At 39.8% G+C, this 18,394-nt stretch overlaps 1 protein-coding gene across 3 annotated transcripts in view; it reads left to right on the forward strand.

Annotated features, from left to right (window-relative positions):
• The window catches only part of LOC119902383 (low-density lipoprotein receptor-related protein 8-like), an 82,440-nt gene that overhangs the window by 18,500 nt on the left and 45,546 nt on the right, over positions 1–18,394 (forward strand). For all 3 annotated transcript variants that reach the window (XM_038718535.1, XM_038718534.1, XM_038718533.1), the window contains exon 3: positions 10,132–10,254. In XM_038718535.1, coding sequence (XP_038574463.1) covers positions 10,132–10,254 — 123 coding nt within the window. The remainder of the gene's footprint in view (positions 1–10,131; positions 10,255–18,394) is intronic.

An 18,394-nucleotide genomic window follows, 5' to 3' on the forward strand; every position in this document is an offset into this window, starting at 1 on the left:
TGGCTGTTTACACCCTCCACAATCACACCCTCCTCCTGTATGGTTTCTGTCATCTGTTTCTGGAAGTGTTTCACTTGAAGGTATGTCTTCCATATCTCTGTGATATGTGTCTGCTTGGCTCTGTTCTGACACCCCTTGGGGTTTGATTGTGCTCCCAGCTGAATCATTAACAGGCTGCTGGAATTCATACAGGAACCACCCCAGAGAGCAGAACCTGTAAGGCGAAATATAACTGTGCAACCACTTGTACAACAATTGTTTTAACTCCATAGTGAGACAAAAAATTTCTGGCTGAATCTAGGTTAGACTTTCCAGCAGAAGTGGTAATTACATAGGATTGGATGACATTACAGCTAGGTTGCATCACTGATGCTGCTTTAGAAATACCTGTAAGCTGTAAAGGCGGTACAGTAGATTTTGACATATTATCTGAATCTGTCTGTTCTTGTCTCAGTTCTTACACTCTGATCTTATATATTCTGAGATATTGTTTAAATGGTTTATACGAGTACTGTCCCTTGTGGCTGAACCAGATGCCTCCTTGTTGGATATGGATACCACAATAGAAAAACATAGAAATATCCAAGTTACAACAGCTTAATGCATGTCACATATCATATCTGTATTGTGACCGTATAGTAAAAAATGCTAAGCGGGCAACTATAGTGGATATAGTTAATACATTTTCAATTTAATTGTTCTTCTAATGTAACTCAAATCCAGTTACTGCAAACTGTGTCACTGATGGCTGTGTTGGAAAGCAGCCTGTATCGCCGTTTAAGAAGCCCGCAGAAATACTTTTACTTTCCAGAAATGGTGTATTTAAAGTGTATTAAGTCGCTGCAGCACAAATGTAGGCTACACACTGTAACATTTAAGTTAGATGATCACTGGAATGCTTCTGATATATTAACAGAATCCTCTTGTTTCACAGAGCATGGATATCTTTTGATGGAAATAATTTATTTTCTCTAATTTGCATTGGTTGCTGTTTGCTTTACAGCGATGCCAGACGGTGAATTCATTAAACAGAATGTCACGGTGAAACTCATCTTGGCTTTCACTCATTAGTTGTTATTTATTGAGGTAACAATATTCTTTTGAGATGCATAGGGTGTGCAACACAGTCATTTTGGGCTTTACGTATTATTCACAGGTCTCCCTCTATATGTAGGCTTACCTACTTCATTCAGCAATCGGGTGCCCCCGTGTTATTGACACAATAATTCTTTGTGTTGTACAGATTATGTTCATAGATGCTTTAGGAATAGTCCAATTGTATTGAGTGCCTGTGCTTATTGATACCTTCATATAGACTATAAAAGTAAACTAAATGTATTAAACAGAAATAGCTAAATTGGAGATTAACATGCAAAGCAAAATGCATCCCCTAGAAATAACCATGTTACACAGTGGCTACTTCTAACCTGATGCACAGTGGATGAAACACTTATTATTCCAAAGAGAGAAGATCTCTGGCCTGAAACAATATTAAAACGCAAAGTAACTTTTACTTTGAGTAGTTTATTAGCCAAGTACTTTCATACTTTAACTTGAGCAGGTTTGTCAAATGGTAATTTTTTACTTTTACTTGAGTGATTTCTTATGGGAGTAATTGTACTTTTACCTAAAGATTTTCAATACCCACCACTGGACAACAGACAGTACTGGCGCTGACATGGGTAAACATGAGACAGACAGCAGAGATGAGGTCAATAGCAAAACACAGTCAAAGCCACCAGTGGTATTCGATTCAGATTGATGATGAGGGCTGATGAGGGCTCATCTGAGGTGGTTACTATACTTGAGGAGAGCTAAATAGATGTGTTAGATAGAGCTAAATGTATTTTAATGGCTCATTTTGTGAGGTACTGTACTTAAAATTCTCAAGAATGCAGGTATAATGGTCTTTACCTTAATGAGGAGATGAAGGTATGCAGCGTGTCGTCTGCAGCCCTTCATCTAACAGCTTACAGTGGCTGGCTGTTCTTGTTTCATTACTTCCTGCAATATTTAAAACTGATCTGCTGTAAAAACAATGCTGTCCCATGACTGCTTCACAATAAAAGCCACTATCAGCCTTTGCTACTTGTTCAGAATCCGGAAATTTTGGTCTTTCAGATTTCCTTTTCATCCTTGACTAAACTTAATTTAAACTGAGTGTTCAGCTTGTTTGACTATGTCAAGCTTTGGCCTGCCCTGTAGTGCGTGTATAATGGAACATTGTGTCGCAGTGAAGATGCCAGGCTGTAGAATGAAAATGTTGACATATGGCTGTATATCAACCAAATTTTGCTTCTCTAAACACAGGAAAAAAGAAGAGTAGCAGAAGGTCAGACACATGGAGCGGCCATCATGTGGAGAAGGATATGTGTGTGTGTGGTATTTGCTGGTAGAGCAGTGGCAAGCTTTTCTTGTAAACACAAATTTATGTTATCTCAGCAATCTTTGTCAGTTTGATTTGACTGTTCTGTGCTATGTGAATCTTTTGTGTTTGTGTGTATGTCTGTGTGTGTGTTTGTGTCAAATCCCATGCATATGAGCTTACAAAGTGAACGAAAGTGGACCATCACATGGGCATGAATTAAAAAGAATTGCTTGAAAGCTAGAATGTCGATTCAGCTCAGCAGTGTACTGTTGCCTTCTCACAGACGCAGGTGTACAACCACCTGTACCTCTGACTGATATACTGACTATCATACTCAGGCATCGAGGTAAATCTATTGGGGTTTAGCCAAGTGGAACCAAACCATCTTCAATATAAATCACTCTCAGGCTGCCTCAGAGGAACTAAGGAGCTGCGCTAGCTGAGCCTGCCCGGTCTCCTCCTTGGTCAGGAGGAGTTTGTGCCAATGTGACCTGACACGTCAGAGAAAATATGTCTTTAGCAGGCTGAGGGCTATAATTAGCACAGTATGTGTCTTTCATCAGTACACAAGGTCAGAAGAAATGGTGGGCAGTGAACAGCACCAAGTAGCCTCCCTTTCTTCTGGCATCCTAAATGTATTGTGATGCAGACCTGGTTGCGGGTTTACTGGGTTACGTAAATATGGCTGTAATGTTCATCTTTATCATGATTAGCCACCAGTAAGGCATAACGATTTTAATATATTCCATTGTTGCTGATTTATTCATATTCATATTAAACAATGTAATGACAGTAGGGCTGCAACGAATAATTGTTTTCATTGTCGATTAATCTGTCAATTATTTTTTGTTAGTTGTTTAGCTTCTGTAACTACAAACTGCATCTCATCTCACAAGCCTGTTGTATGTATAAAATAAATGTATCTTGTAAAACTTAAGAAAATTGTGAAAAAAGTCCAAGATGATGTTGTCATATGTCTTGTTTTGTCCACAAACCAACAATATTCAGTTTGCTGTCATAAAGGAGTAAAAAAACAGAAAATAGTTACATTTAAGAAGATGGAATCAGATAATTTTTCATAAAAAAGAGACTCATTTTAATTATTCCATTAATCGTTGCAGCTTTAAATGACAGGTTGTGGAGTAAGGATATTTATGAAGACTATGACACTTTTCAGTTCTGTTCTATTCAAAAAACTTAGGGCCTAATCTTGCAAGTGTCATTTTTAGGTTTTAATCGACACAGTTGTCGTCACCCACATTGTGAAAGGAACAAATGTACTTGCCTCCATCTGTGCGCCCTTGGAAGTGGGGAGTGTGGGTCTTAAAATTAGTTGTGGTCAGGCACATTGTTGGCGCATTGCTATGTTGGGGCAGCAGAAAGCGATCATGCCACTGACGGACAAAAACCTGGTCTAAAATCAGTCCTGTTATTTAAAGTGTGCATTATTCTGATAGTTAGATTCCCCATTAAGAGAGACACTGTGCGTATTTACGCACAAGGCACAGCAGCATTACATTATTAAGGCGGAGTCTCACTGCCAAATTTTGCGAGAGGAAATTAGATCCTCGCAAGCGTAAATGTATTACTTTTGCGCGAGCAGTATTGTAACCCTCAAGGAAAAAACTATGCTAAGTTCACATTTATGCTCGCGCGGATCTAATTTCCCCTCGCGTGGATCTCATTTCCTCTCGTGAGATTTGGCAGTGAAATGTTGCCATACTTCAGTGATTAATTAAATCTCCCGACAGTCCGAATACGTCTGGATAAACAGCAGCCTCTCTGATAATTGAAGTAAATCGTTAAAAGAAAACACACATACATTAATATAACACACAATAAAAAAATCACCTGGAAGGTAGATATATGACGCACGACAAGTTCGTTATAATTTATAATAATGTGGTGCAGTGAGGATAAAGACATTTTATGGAGGAGATGAGCCTATATAATGTGGATCTATCTGTCTTTCGGTTACTGTTAACAGAGACTCCAGTCTGCAGTGTAGTTCATACACTTCACTAACTCACCACAGAACTGTAAAGTAACATTTGGCTTCATGATCAGAGAAAGTTTTTCATATCATGCCGACACTTACTCGCACATTCAGTCTCTCTCGGTCGTCCACAAGAGTACTTCTCTTTCTCTCAACTGTGAGTCTACATCACACTTTTCTATTTATTTACATTTTATTATGTTTTTTATAGTGTGCCATTAATCTGCAATTTAAATAGCAATGTGCCAGGTGAAGGCACACTTGGCTTTTAAAGGGAATAGTAAAAAACACTGATTTGTTTAATTCACCCATTCATACACCCAAACACACCAAAGATTAATTAATATACTTAGGACAACCCTTTTTAAACTAGCAAAAGTGGATTTGGTATTTCACCCATATCACCCTCAATTTGGATAGGAAAAACAAAAACAAGAATTATTCATCGTATAGAATCACTTACATGTGATTGACTTTGCTGCCCAAATTGTGTTTACCTGACTGACGTAAGACAATATATAGTTACTTCCTCTATTGTCAGATAATGGGATGGAATCAACAGGAGAAATGACTTACTCATTCTAAGGACACAAGTCAGCCACGTGGAACTTCTACTGTAGGTATACAATGACAGAGATACATTTTACACAGAACTTTGGCCTGTGCATCTGGCACTTCCAGCAAACCTCAACACTCAAATTAGCCTAATTAAATTCTATAATTATTTGCAAAAGAAATTTCAAGAACAGCTTGTCCCAAGTCTTGTTGATACCATGCTGTATTTTCTGAGCTACCATGATATCCCATTAATTTTGGAAGGTTTAGTCATTTGCATGCCGGTGTAAGCCAACAGGATACATTATGTTTCCTGCTTCAACAACATTCCCCTACTTCACTCTGAGCTAATGAGGCCATTTGTCTTCTGATGCCCGGGAGAATGTGCTTATCACTGCATTACCTATTAAGCTTCTTGTGGCCTCCAAATGGAAAGAGCTGTCATTAATATCCTTCATGGTAAAAAAAAGCTTCTTTAAGGGGTTAGGTAGTGTGTGTGTGTGTGTGTGTGAGAATGTCAGATGACTGAAGGCTGTCTGCTGCTCTGCTCTTGAACATCACTAAATGATTGAGTGAGCTCAGTTCTTGACAGGGTTCATTTAAGAATTACATTCAGCAGCCCTATGCTCACACATGTAAATTCACACTAAGGTTTCACCCATAGACTGTGTCCATGAAATAGGTTTCTGAAGAGAGCTGTTGTGAAGCTCAATGTGGGCGGCTCCTGGTGGCTCCGGCCATTGCCATCTTGGCAGTGCTTGACTGGCTAATCCAAATGTGGACAAAGAGGTGGAGCTAAGGAAATTGGCTATAGAGACCAAAACCATACCAGGCTGTTAACATGTTTATTTCTGTTGTGTGACTTTTTGCAGCTTCAAACAAAAAACAAACAAACAAAAAAAGGTATTGTTGTCACACTGATTATTATGATTATGATTATGATTATGATTATTATTATTATTATTATATTTTAATAAAATGTATATAATATATATATTTAACCAATATTTTAACAATGCCTAGAGTCTATAGCCATGCAAGTGGCTTTGTTAGGTTGTACTTAGGCACAGCAGTGCGAGCGGAAGAGGTGAATATCCAAACCCTTCTTTACCATGGTACACAATAAGATGGAGGAGTTTACAGTGAGTCGAACTCCCATCGGGGCCCTTAATGTGGGTTTGCAAACATGCCACTAGCATGGTTTAAAATGTTAAAAGCTGGTTAGCAGCTCATGAAGGCAGGATACAGCAGATTTAATTGCACTTTTATATTCCCCTTAAGTTGCTGAGAAAAATCATGTATCAGTCACATAACGGGTGAGCACAACTGACATCTCCATATCTGATTATTATATAAAGCCCAACATCAACTCTATATAACTGCAGACCCATACAGTATATATGTCTACCATGCACGTCCACATGAATTGCGTTTAAGAAAGATGAAAAGGATTAGAAGCAGTGAAATGTTGACAACATCGGCCCCAGAGGAGAAGGCTCCAGGTGGGGTTGTCGGAGCGTAGAGCTCCTTCCCACTGCACCTCCTCCAGGAGACATAACATGGCTGGGTGAACTCCCCTGTGCAGGGCCCTCATTCTGTCTGTGTCACATTCCATTTGTAATTCTCATGATAGGTGACTCACACAACGCTATTGCTATTGTTTTTGTTTTTTCTCAGATGTACTGGAGCTGTGTCTCTGTGTAAAAGTCATCCATTTATGGTCAAACTGCATGTGTGTGAGAGAGTGTGTGGGTTTGCGTGGAGTGAAAGTCACAGGGATTAATGTTCAGTAAGTGCTATCCCTGCCATATACAGTAATGTTGCCGAGTTTTTTTCCATATCACACTTTCCATTAGGATTCCATAAAGCATTATTACTGTGTATGTCGCCCTCCATCTCTGCTGCTATTACTCACTTCTGTTTTTTTTCTCAGCTTTCTATGTAAGGACTTTTCTCCTTCACATTCTCCTGTCACTTTCTCCTTCAGCACCCCCTCATGCCCCCCCCGTGAGCCTAACATTTTAAAAGCTCTCCTAATTAAAAGAGAAAGTCATTCCAAGCAGATGGCATGAGCTGGCCTAGGTAATTATTGCCAAGTGAACCATGGCCCCTGTAGACTGAAATGAGTAGCAAGCTCAGTCGGATTGGGGAAGAAGCTCAGAGAGAAACTGTGAAACGTGGGCACATCTGACCTGCAGAGGCCACTGACTGGATCAATGTGAGTCTTGAGCACAGTCTTAAACATCACATACTGCTTTGCCTTAAGTTCTCAATTCAGCCCTCAGCTGTCTTTTTTTTTCATCTAAGGGGAGTCAGATAATTTAATTAATTGAATACAAATTTTAATGTGCTGTATCTTCCAGGATTTGCAGGATGTTATGAATCTAATTATTCTTTTGCCTTTAAAATTGGTATTACGCCTCAGGGTTTCTTGTGTGTCTCTCTCTCTCTTACACCGCCACATCTACCTGCACAAGTGATAAATAGGTTTTACAAATATGCGGTTTGTGAATGCATGTGTGTTGCAGGAGATACTAGAGTTTGTTTTTTTAATAATGTAAGCACAACATTAATGAGTTTATACACTTGAGGGAGGTGTTGGTTAAAAGGATGTCACATCCTCATTTGCCCCATAATCATCTTTCTTCACCTTTAACAAAGCCCTGCATTCCTGCTGCCTAATGAGGACACAAGTGGCACTCAAAGCTGCACTTAAGGAAAACCTACGTGCTTTATGTGATCTAAGAAAAATAAAACTCAAAAATGTGTTTATTTATTTAGGGTTGGGATTTAGAGAAGGGAAAAACCTGAAGGAACAAAGGGAGGCGAGGGAATGTTTGTCTGTGCCATTAGCGCTTACTAGTATTTATTGCTGCTTTTATTAATATGTATTGTCAGTTGTAGATCTCGGGTTATATTTGATGCTCTGTTGATGATTGTATGTTGTTCCTCAAATGTAAGTTGCTTTGGATAAAAGTGCCAAATGTGTAAATGTAAATGTCTCAGTAGTTTAATGGGGTCAGTGCAGAAGTGAAATGAAACAAGGGTGGCTGATTGTGGTTACAGGCTGAAAACAAATTTACCGCTTAAACACATGTCTTATTAGAGCGACACTATTAGGCATTTCATAATTTTCTTTTGATAGCGTCAACAAGCCGCTGTTATCACTTTGACTTTGGCACTCTGACTCAGGAGATAATTGAGAATGAAGTAATTAAACAAGATTTAGAATCTGAGTGTTTCTCTGTGGCAGGCTGGTGTGTACTGCTGGTATACAGTAACAAGACTTACAGCCACATCATGGATAAGGCTTGTGTATATGTATGCGATAATAAGATTTCAGTGGGATTTTATGTGTGAAAGATAGAGAAAACAAGACAGAAGAGCGAAAACAAAAATAAGTTTACACCTGGACATGCCTGTTTTTATCCTGACTACATTTACGGGTTTACAGTTTGATCACTGAAATCTCTCTAAGCAGTCTAGTGCAGTACTGTCCAGCTGTCATAATTGAGATGAGACAAGCTCTGTGCTGATAAAATACTAATATTTCTGTCTAGGTAGCTCAGGTAAGACAGTACAGTTGAATCAATAAAGAACGAGGTAGTACAGGACAGTGAAACTGATACAAGAATTGATTTTGTAGCAACAGAAATCAAACATTATTGTTTCAGCAGCCTGTTGCACCAGCTGAATTTAAGCATAATCTTAACTTGGAGTGTAATGTCAACACAAACAGCTACACTGTAACTGGTTAGTTTCATACTAAACCTGCCACTTCGTTCAGTTGCACCACGATCTAAATTGATTGCTATCAAAACATTGTCATAGAAAAGGATGTCATCAAATGCAGCATGGGGGATTTTTGATTTGTGTCCTAGCTAATACATGATACATGTGTTTATTAGCTCATTAATAATTTTATCGATCACTTCTGTTGTACTTTGATAAATTTTACTAAGGTGAGGATAGCTAGATCACACATAATCATGGTCATAAATCATAACTGCATTAACTTGCTGAAAAGATTTGGCCAAATTCAACACCTTAACATTCACGAGCCTCTGTGGCAAGCAACCAAGTGGGGAGCGAGCAGAAATTCCTGTCGCAAGTGAATGAAGTGAAAGCCAGCATTGAGAGGAGGGAGATGTGATCGTTTAAATACATGAATAACGGTGCGCATTTTCAGACCGTGTCCCCTGGAAGACTTTCATAGTGCTGCATTCAGTTGTAAATATGAAAAATATTTGTGTCAAAAAACTCTCCTACATTCAAACTTACACTATATTCTAAATTGCACTTTTTTTCTGTGATACTGAGGTCATAGTAGGAGTTGGAGAAGTGCGAGCAGAGTTAGATTAGTGTGAGCACAACAAAGAAAGGAAAGACTGCCTGCTCTCTTTCCTTCTAGCCTCTCAGCTAAGCTTAAGCTCCCCACACATCTCTAAATGCTCTATCTAATTGAAAGCATCAGAGCCAAGATGGGGCCACCGAACAGTTGCGGCTGTGTAACAACACAGCAGATCTCTGCTGTGGGTCTTTTAGCTAGTGATTTATCAGACTGTACTGCAGGTCTCCTGGAGTAACAGGCTGAGGAAATTGAATGTCTCTGACCACTGTCTTCTTGTGGCTCTCTGGCCGAGCTTGCAGCCTAGTTGCTACAGATGGAGAGTGTTGAGGGTTTTTTTTTTGAGTGAAATACATGTTTGAACCGTGATAAGCTCTGGGCTGTTGCATAAAAGTTTTGATCACTCACAGGCCTTTTCTTGACATGCTTCTGATTTCCAAGTCTCAGCACGCTTGACATGTTTATCAGCCTGTGGCCTCACTGGCTTGTAGCTTTCTGTGGTAAACAGGTTTGGGAGGTAATAGTTTTAACCTCCCTGAGCTTGCAGGGTTCAGCAATCAGCATTCATTTCACTGCTCTGTGATTGGGGGGTGGAGGGCACAATGAAATGAAAAGTCAAGAAAATAGGCAAAGTGGAGATAATTAGAGAGAGATATCAGGAGAGACAGCACTGCATAGGAATAATATGAGACATGATGAGCCTCTGATGAGAGTGATGATTGCTGGGATTCAGATAATGTGACCAGTTTCATGGCATAGATTAAGCCCTACTGAAGACTGACCATGCTCTTAACCTGTCATATTGTCTTCACACTTCCTATTTTCACTGTTATTCTCTGTCTGTGTTTCTTTCCCTCTGAGCAGCCAGGAAGACATGCGCCGCTGCAGAGTTCGCCTGCTTGAATGGCCAGTGTGTCCCGGGACGCTGGCGTTGCGACGGGGAACCAGAGTGTCCCGATGGCTCTGATGAGGCAGAGGAGACCTGCAGTGAGTGAAACTAATCATGTTTGTGATTTCAGACTTTTGTTAAAAAATGAAATACCACACAGTTTTATCTCTTCAGGCCTAAAAAAATTAAACAGTCTAATAAGGAAAACATGCAGCCTGAGGGGTTGCAAGTAGATGTTAAGATGTCACAAGCAAAACAGATCCAAACCGCTTTATCTGGAGGTAAGACCAAAAAGTGAGTGCAACCTTCCTTTGCACAGGATTTTTTTTTATGAAGATCTTCCATAAAATGCAGTAGATGTTTAAAATGGGAAGTTTGGATAGGACAATATAGTTCCCCTTTTTATATCTAATATGTTTAGCTGAAACCTGTAAGATTGTGAGACTGCTTGTGCTTCTTGCCCATTGGACTTATTTTTAGTGATGTCACTGCACTTACCACATCTCAACATTTAACTTGATGTTATTATTGATAGAAATCATGGTCAAAACTACAAAAACAAGAACCAGGTCATATGAAACTGGAATTTCACCTAAATGTTTTTCTGAATCATTGTGTGTGTTGTTTTTGGTTTCAACTGGAGCATCTCAGAGGCACAGTGGGATCTACTAAGAAATAAAGAAGCTGTGGCTTGCTAAATATATTGATATTATGCGTGTTACATCAGGATACACTGTCAGGGTTTGTTTAAAACAAGATTTATTTTGACTTTATAAAATCCTGTATTCAGGTTGCTAATTTCCCTTGTTATCTTGACACCAGCGGTCATTCAGCCGCCTCGCCTGCCTTCCTTGCCCACACACTTCAGTACTCAATGCTGTCTGATGGCGAGTGCAAGAAAGGCCTCGGTTACCTCTCTGCCAAGCTGTTAGAGCTGAGCATCTCTGGATGGCTCATTTTAGCTTGTGCCAGGCTAGCGCACCCACACACTGGCCCTGATGAGGGTTATGTGAGTGATGTCTCCACAACCAGCAGCGGCTCCAGAGTGGGATGCTTCCCTCTTGGGCTTATAGATATCAGAAGGAGCTGAAAGCACTGAGCTAATAAATAATGATTTCTCAGGAAAAAGCAGAGTAGCCACAAACACTGAAATTTATGACGTCGGTTCAGCTGTACTTGATCCCGAAACACAGGTACAACAACCCAAACCAGCTTCGCAACCTAGATTAGAGCAAGACATTTCAGAGTGAAAATGTATTAATTTGTAACAAATTTATCTTTCATAGTAATGTTTTAACTGTGCACTGGTATCTAACGTTCAGTAGGGAGGGTGGGTTGAGGGGAGGAAGTGGGCGGACGTCTTGTCACAGTGTCTGCTGCAGCTCAGTGTGTTTCTCCACCATTGTTTTTGAGCGGGTGCCACACTAGGCGAGCATTATGACGCATTTTACATGGTGACACAATTAGCTTACGGGAGTAAAGGCTGGACAACAATCAAGCCGTTTTCAGTCAGTGTTTTTCTGTGGGAGATAGTAACTCCCTTTGGGTTTGGCCTTTTCCCTTAGGAAACCTATTACATGTACAAAAAAGTTATTTAACACAATAAAGGAAAGGGAAAAAGCCAAAAAGCATAATATGACCTCTTTAACTGCCCTATAAAAAAAGAAAAGAGCCATGACTTCCTTGAGCCAAACCAGCTCAGTGTGACAGCAACAAATATATTGATTTTGACTGAGAACTAAGTTTACCTTCATGTAGGCCTTATTTAGGAAGGAACATATTTGAAATCTAACAGTTCATTGCTCACCCAAAAATTAACCTTTGTTGAAATATGAACTTCAGCTTCTTAAGATGATTACATCAATTCTTCTGACAAAGCTCTTCTCACTGGTTTGAAGTGGGCGGGACTCACTTGGAAAATAGAGAATCATGGTTTAACACCATTTGAATCAGAATCTGATGACAGTTGTGGGATGTTTGGTCACTTTCAATCAAATCAAACAGAATTTTTTTAGGGGGCTTTCACACCTACCTCGTTTGGTCCGGCCTTTCGGACTTTTCAGTTTGGTCCGAACCAAAAATATAGGTGTGAAACCTCCCCTGGACCACAGTCCGGACCAAACAGATGAAATCTGGTCCGACGAAAAGAGGTAGTCTCGGACCGGATCAAACTGAACCATGGTTCGGTTCATTTCTGGTGTGAAAGCATTTCTTGGATGTTTCGGACTTTCAGACCATTTACAGGAAGTTCGGCATTTCCTGTATAAACTGGAAACAAACAAATGCGCGGAGAAATGAGGACACAATTATAAATCTCCCGTGACAGATCATCTTTTCAAACAGAGGGCCATTATAGAAGCGCACTGCCACCCATCCCTTTAGTCTCTCCTCAAACGGAGAAGCAGAAGGATTGCTTGCTGTCTTCTCCTCCTGTCCTATCAGCAACGTTATAATGTTCGCACAACGAGGACGTTTAATTGCGACTAGCCTTCAGTATAGTTGGTGCTGCAGGTATTAATGCCATAATAATAACAATATAGTGGTGGCAAATATACATATGTTAATTTTTTCTTCATTAATTCTTGTCAAAGATACCTGCCGAACTGTTTATAAACCAATCAATGTCAAGTATAGGGAGATGCAGCCCACATAGATGATGACGACAGGATGCAAGTGTGTCATGTAAAGTCCTTTAGTGCGGTCGCAGAATTGCAGTGTGAAACCAAACCAAAACTAAACGAATGTATCAAAACATGAACTTTGGTTCGGACCTTGGTGCGGACTTTCAGGTGTGAAAGCCCGCACCAAGCCAAGTCTTCAAAGTCATTTAACAGTTTGCCCGCACAAGCCAAGTTCTGAAAGGCTTTGACTGTTGACCCCCACCCATCATTGCTGTTTGATGTGAAATACAGTACTTGTCTGCCCCAAATTCACGCAAGTCGGCTCACAAAGCCGATAAATGGGCAATGACTGATGACATTTTGTAAATGATAAATTGACTTCTGCTCTACAGACCACTCAAAGCACACTTGTCGCATTCACCCATTCACACACGTGTTCATCTACTGATGGACACTGATTTTAGGGGCTGCCATGCAAGGTGCCAGCTGCTCATCAGGAGCAATACAATGCTTCCTATCCGAAATGCAATTTGTGGTTCAGAATCTTGCCCAAGGACACTTCAACTGGAATGCCCCCAGCTGCCCCATAAATCAATAGGAACAGGAAAGGTCCAACTCAAATTTAATAAATATTAAAATCTGGTAACTGTTTATAAATTATAGCAGTAGATTTCAAGAGCAGAACCTTCTAAACATTACTGAAATAATGTCTTATCAGAGTGTTTAGAAAGGATAGTGGATGTTGATGAATGATGTTGATAATGATATTGTATAACTTGTTTGAAACTGATATTTTGTGTTCAAAACTCCTTTTCAAAGTTATTGTGGGAATTAAAATGCTTGTAGCATGGCAGGAAATGAATAAAAAAGGCGAATGAATCTTTCACAGGATGTTCATTCTAGTTTTGTAACTTTTTATTGGCCGTACATGTGGGTTGGTTCAATGAATAATGTAGCAGCCGAGCAAAGCTTCTAATGTCACCCCGAGAAAGTTGAGTGTAAGGAAGGATACATAAAGACCTCTGAAGGATAACAAGTTTATATTGGAAATCCAATTAAAGATAAATGAAGTAAGGATTCATCTCTTGGCTGCAGAATAAAGAGACTGAGATCCGGGCAGGGACAAAAGCAATTTATATGGAAATCCCATATGTATTCATATGACGTTGCAATGTTAACATTTTCAACACCAACAACCGTGAACATTTTTGTCAAGGTTTTTATTTCTCTGCAAAAAAATAACAGGTATAGATTTTGACCCACTCAGAAATGTTGTGTTTTTGTTTTATCCAAATTCCTTTTTTTTGTTGAGTGATCTTTGTTATCTTTTTGCTTTAGGCAAAACAAAAACATTTGAGTCCTCCTCCTTTACTAAAAGTCAAACTATAATACAGGTAGTCCTCACCACTGTGTAGCCCTCCTGATAATGTGTTCACATGAGAAGTGTCAGATCGAAACTGTATCCTGAACAGAGGGAGTGCTAATGAGATCTACTTCATCACAGCTGTCTTTCAGTTTGAGTGGATCCAGCTGTGCCATGATCACACTAAAGAGAGAAAAAAAAGGAAAAAAAGGACTCATGGATGGACATCCTGTGAATATGCATGCAGCATCTTAGGCACCAGCAACCAGCCTACACGTGAATGGCTCTCTTGACATCTCTCTCATTAACCTCGTTTCACTGGTAAATTACCTGTCTGTGGCAGCCACTTGGTAAGATTACAAAGCTATAATGAGAACTGTCCATCTGTCAGGGGAAACCTCTTGATGTGCTGCATTTTTCTGATTAGAGTGAAGATGCATAAAACAACCTCTGACATGAAAGTTTTGCATATCCAGTCTGAAATGCCACTAGCATCAGCGTTTTGCTTAACACCTCAATCCCATGCAACACTTCACTTTAAAGTCAAAAGCTACCAAGCTTCACATTTATCAATTAAACTTTGCTAAAGTGATTCTTGTTCTGCTGTCTTAACAGCAGAGGGAAGGGCGGATTTTCACACAGACTGCATCCAATCTTTAATGTGATAGAGATATGAAGTTTGCCGTTATGTAAATAGCAGAGAGTGCTGACTGCGTGAGCGTTTTATACGGGTCAATTACATATAGCACGGCATACACCTTAGTGCATCCTGCTCCAGTTATGCTAAAGCCTGATAAGCCAGGCTCTACTCTCACGTGCAGAAAACCCTCATCTTGTTTTTCATTCAATTTACCTCCCATCTCTCCTGTGCTTTCTGTCTATTTCAGTTTCACCTGTGCACAGCCATACAGTCCGCACTCACATTTGCACACACACACTCAGCTAAGGCATTTTGGACTTGGTGCTGCAGACATCTGTGCCACAGTCATTCTGGCTCTCTGAGTGGATTCCCAATTACACGCTGGAGTAGTGTTACATTGCCGTATTAAGAATTCAAATTCTGGGCCACACAGAGTTACTCGCGAGCGCTAAAAAATGAATGACTCCATGGAGAAACGTGAAGTGCCAGAGCTCATAGTTTTTGTGTTAGATTAATGTGTAATCAAGGAGGAACTGGGCCACAGCAGCCAGCTGTTCGGCAGCTTCTCTGCTCCCTGGCTAAAGCAGTGACATTTTTAAACATTCTTAGTTGCCTTAGTCAGTTTTAAGGATTTAACATTTTTGCTTTCTGGCAAAATTGGCTGGGTTCTGCTCAGTTTTGCATGTCAGTTTGTCCTCTTTGCTTTTAAATTCATTTCTACGAGTTGACAAGCGTGAGGAAACTTCACAGTGTTTTCGTCTTTCTTGAGGAGTCTTTCATTATGAGGACATAACCCTGAACTGGTGTATATTTGCAAAATGTTTACTTTTAAAATCCATCACATTGTGTTTTCAATTTGGATATTTCTCTGAAAGGGGTTTTGATGAAAACGTCCTTCTATAAATCCCTTGGTAGATACTGAGCTCTAAAAACCTCACTTATTTATTGACTTTATAATGGGGAAGATTGTTTTGTAAAGATGTTTGCATTGCTATGAGAGAACTGTTTGTAGGTATATTTACTGTAGGCTGTTTATGTCAACACTGCTAATAGGACAACACACACACACACACACACACTCCGAACACATAGATGTATAGTTAATTTGTTATGTGCAAATAATAGTCTTCTGTTGTTTTTGTAACTCTTCTGTCTCCTCTTTGATACTTTGTTGAAGTGTCACTACCAAAGTAGGTTTACCTTCAGAACCTGCTTCTTTTCCAAGTTACTAAGTGGATAAACTCAAACTCAAATTTAATTTGTCCAGACAGTGTTGGTATTTTGAAGCTAATACTATAATTTATAGTTTACTGTAATTTCCTTTGTTACACAAACACCTAATATAATTGAGTTCATGGAAGGAAACTGATGTGCTTCAATTAGGTGCTCCACCTAAAAAAAAATAGCTGAAATGTGTTTGTTTCTCCAAAAACAAATGTCAGCACATTAATGTCTTTTGGTGTGGAACCTTATAGTTTCTGCAGTTTTGACAGTTCATTAGTTGAAAATAAAATTCAACAAGATGATTAAGACACAATGATTTGTTTGGGGAAACCAACATTTAATGTTTCTATGTGTGATCCTTGTTTTTAATGACACTGATGGCCAACAACTGAACTGCTGTCAGCTTCCTGTTACTCGCGTTTGCACTTCGTAGGCATGAACGAGCAATGCTGAAATGAACACGGAATGCTCAAAAATTAATTACATTCATATTTAGAATAACATTACTATGTGTAATGTTCCTACTGTATATTTTATTTGGATTATTTGCTCCATGATACTGACTAGCTTGCTGCCGTGCAGCCAAGCCACCCCAGCTTACCTTAGGTTACAGCTTGCTAGTTGGCCACTCCGCCTTGCATCGCTCTTGGCTAATAGAAAGAAATTGTTAGTTATATGCCTGGGCTGAACCGACACAGAAATACACTGATCACTGTCTGAAAAGGAAGCACAGGGATTTCATTATATGCTGTGGACGAAGATACGGAGGACGGAGAAATACGATCACTGCCTGTCTTGTCACTGTCTGTCTCAGCAAGACTAGCCGAAACGCCACCACACCGGTGTGATCTCCACAGGAAGAGAGTTGGGTTAGGAACTAAACTATCCCAGCTTGTATGAGGGGTGAAAATATATATATCCATATACATGCGCACCAGTACCTCAAATGCCTTACTAGCGCCTGACAACACCTCTAAGATCTGACCAACCTCTGACATTACGCCTACAATATCCATAGACTTACAATAGTTACACAGGCATCAGACACGCGTGGCTCAGGTGTAGCGTAGGTGTGGCAATTAATTGATTTGTTTTCTGTCAGTCGAAAAATTGATTTATTGACTAATGTAGCTCTAGATCAGTGATTCCCAAAGTGTGGTGCATGGGGTGCGTGAGCTGCCTCTAGGGGGTGCGTGACAGGAAAACTGTAATGGTGGTGTAGTAGTGTAATAACTACAGTAATACTATTTGTGGATTTTTTCATGAAATAAAAACCTGAATTGAAAACTTTCCTTTGTAAATTTAATTTAAAATTAAAAACGTTATGAGATTAAGTATTAACGAATGAGATAAAGTTTTTACTGCCACTGTTACTTTTTAAAATAATGAAAAGGCTATAACGTTACATTGCGATGCAGTATTGCAGTGACAGAGAAGATCGATGCATGCTGTGTTTAAGCGTAGTGAGTGTGTAAGGGGAGAGCGACTGATTTAAAAACCGTCACTTTCAAGAGTGTCACTGAGTTAAACCCCATAGAAGTGATTTCGGGTCATGTTCTCACTGATGTAACAGAGACACTGCGCTGCTTGTCATCATAGAAACAGGTCATCATATTTTGATGTTTATTGCACTTTCAGTAGTAATATCGGCAGCCTTCCCTTCAACACACAGCTCCGCTGCTCACCGGAGCAAAGTATTGATAGGCTGTTATTTGCGACGTGTAACCAATCAGTACTGTCGGCGGGACATTGAGTAAATAAATAAGTAAATAAATAACTAAGTGAAAGCACTCTCTGCTATTTACATAACGGCAAACTTCATATCTCTATCACATTAAAGATTGGATGCAGTCTGTGTTAAAACAGTTGTTATAGTTGTGATTAGAGTCACCTGAGGTTGTCTATACGTGTGAGTCCTTTAGACTGGACCTGTTCAAGGTGTACCCATCGCCCTGTGTCTGTTGGGATTTGAAACCAAAGTGCATGAATATATTAGTCTGGCTTTATTCAGCTAATAAAGTCACACTCGGGGGGCTCAGGTACATCACTTAATATTAAGCAAAGGTGCATTCCACAGTACATTACTTGCAAATGCACTTTGCTGAAAACAATAATTTTCCATTTTTTAGTTTGCAAACAGCAAGTGTTCCTCGCTGTACCAGATCTATAATTCAGAGAGGAGGACATGACCACGCTAACGCGGTTTAATGAAGCAGTGAATCTGACTATGATTCATGTTCTTGGAGCGTTTGCCTTTTTAGCTCTGAGGCAGAGAGGCCGAGTTGTCTCTCTCACCATCAGAACCTGAACATTAACACACACGGGTGTACATGCTTGGGAACAGGCTTACAGTACTCAGACCCAAATACTGTATATGCAGACATAGCCAC

This window comes from Micropterus salmoides, unplaced genomic scaffold, assembly GCF_014851395.1.
Source record: "Micropterus salmoides isolate LMB-PRFRI ecotype aquatic unplaced genomic scaffold, ASM1485139v1 Ms_hic_scaffold_14, whole genome shotgun sequence".
Lineage (NCBI taxonomy): Eukaryota > Metazoa > Chordata > Actinopteri > Centrarchiformes > Centrarchidae > Micropterus > Micropterus salmoides.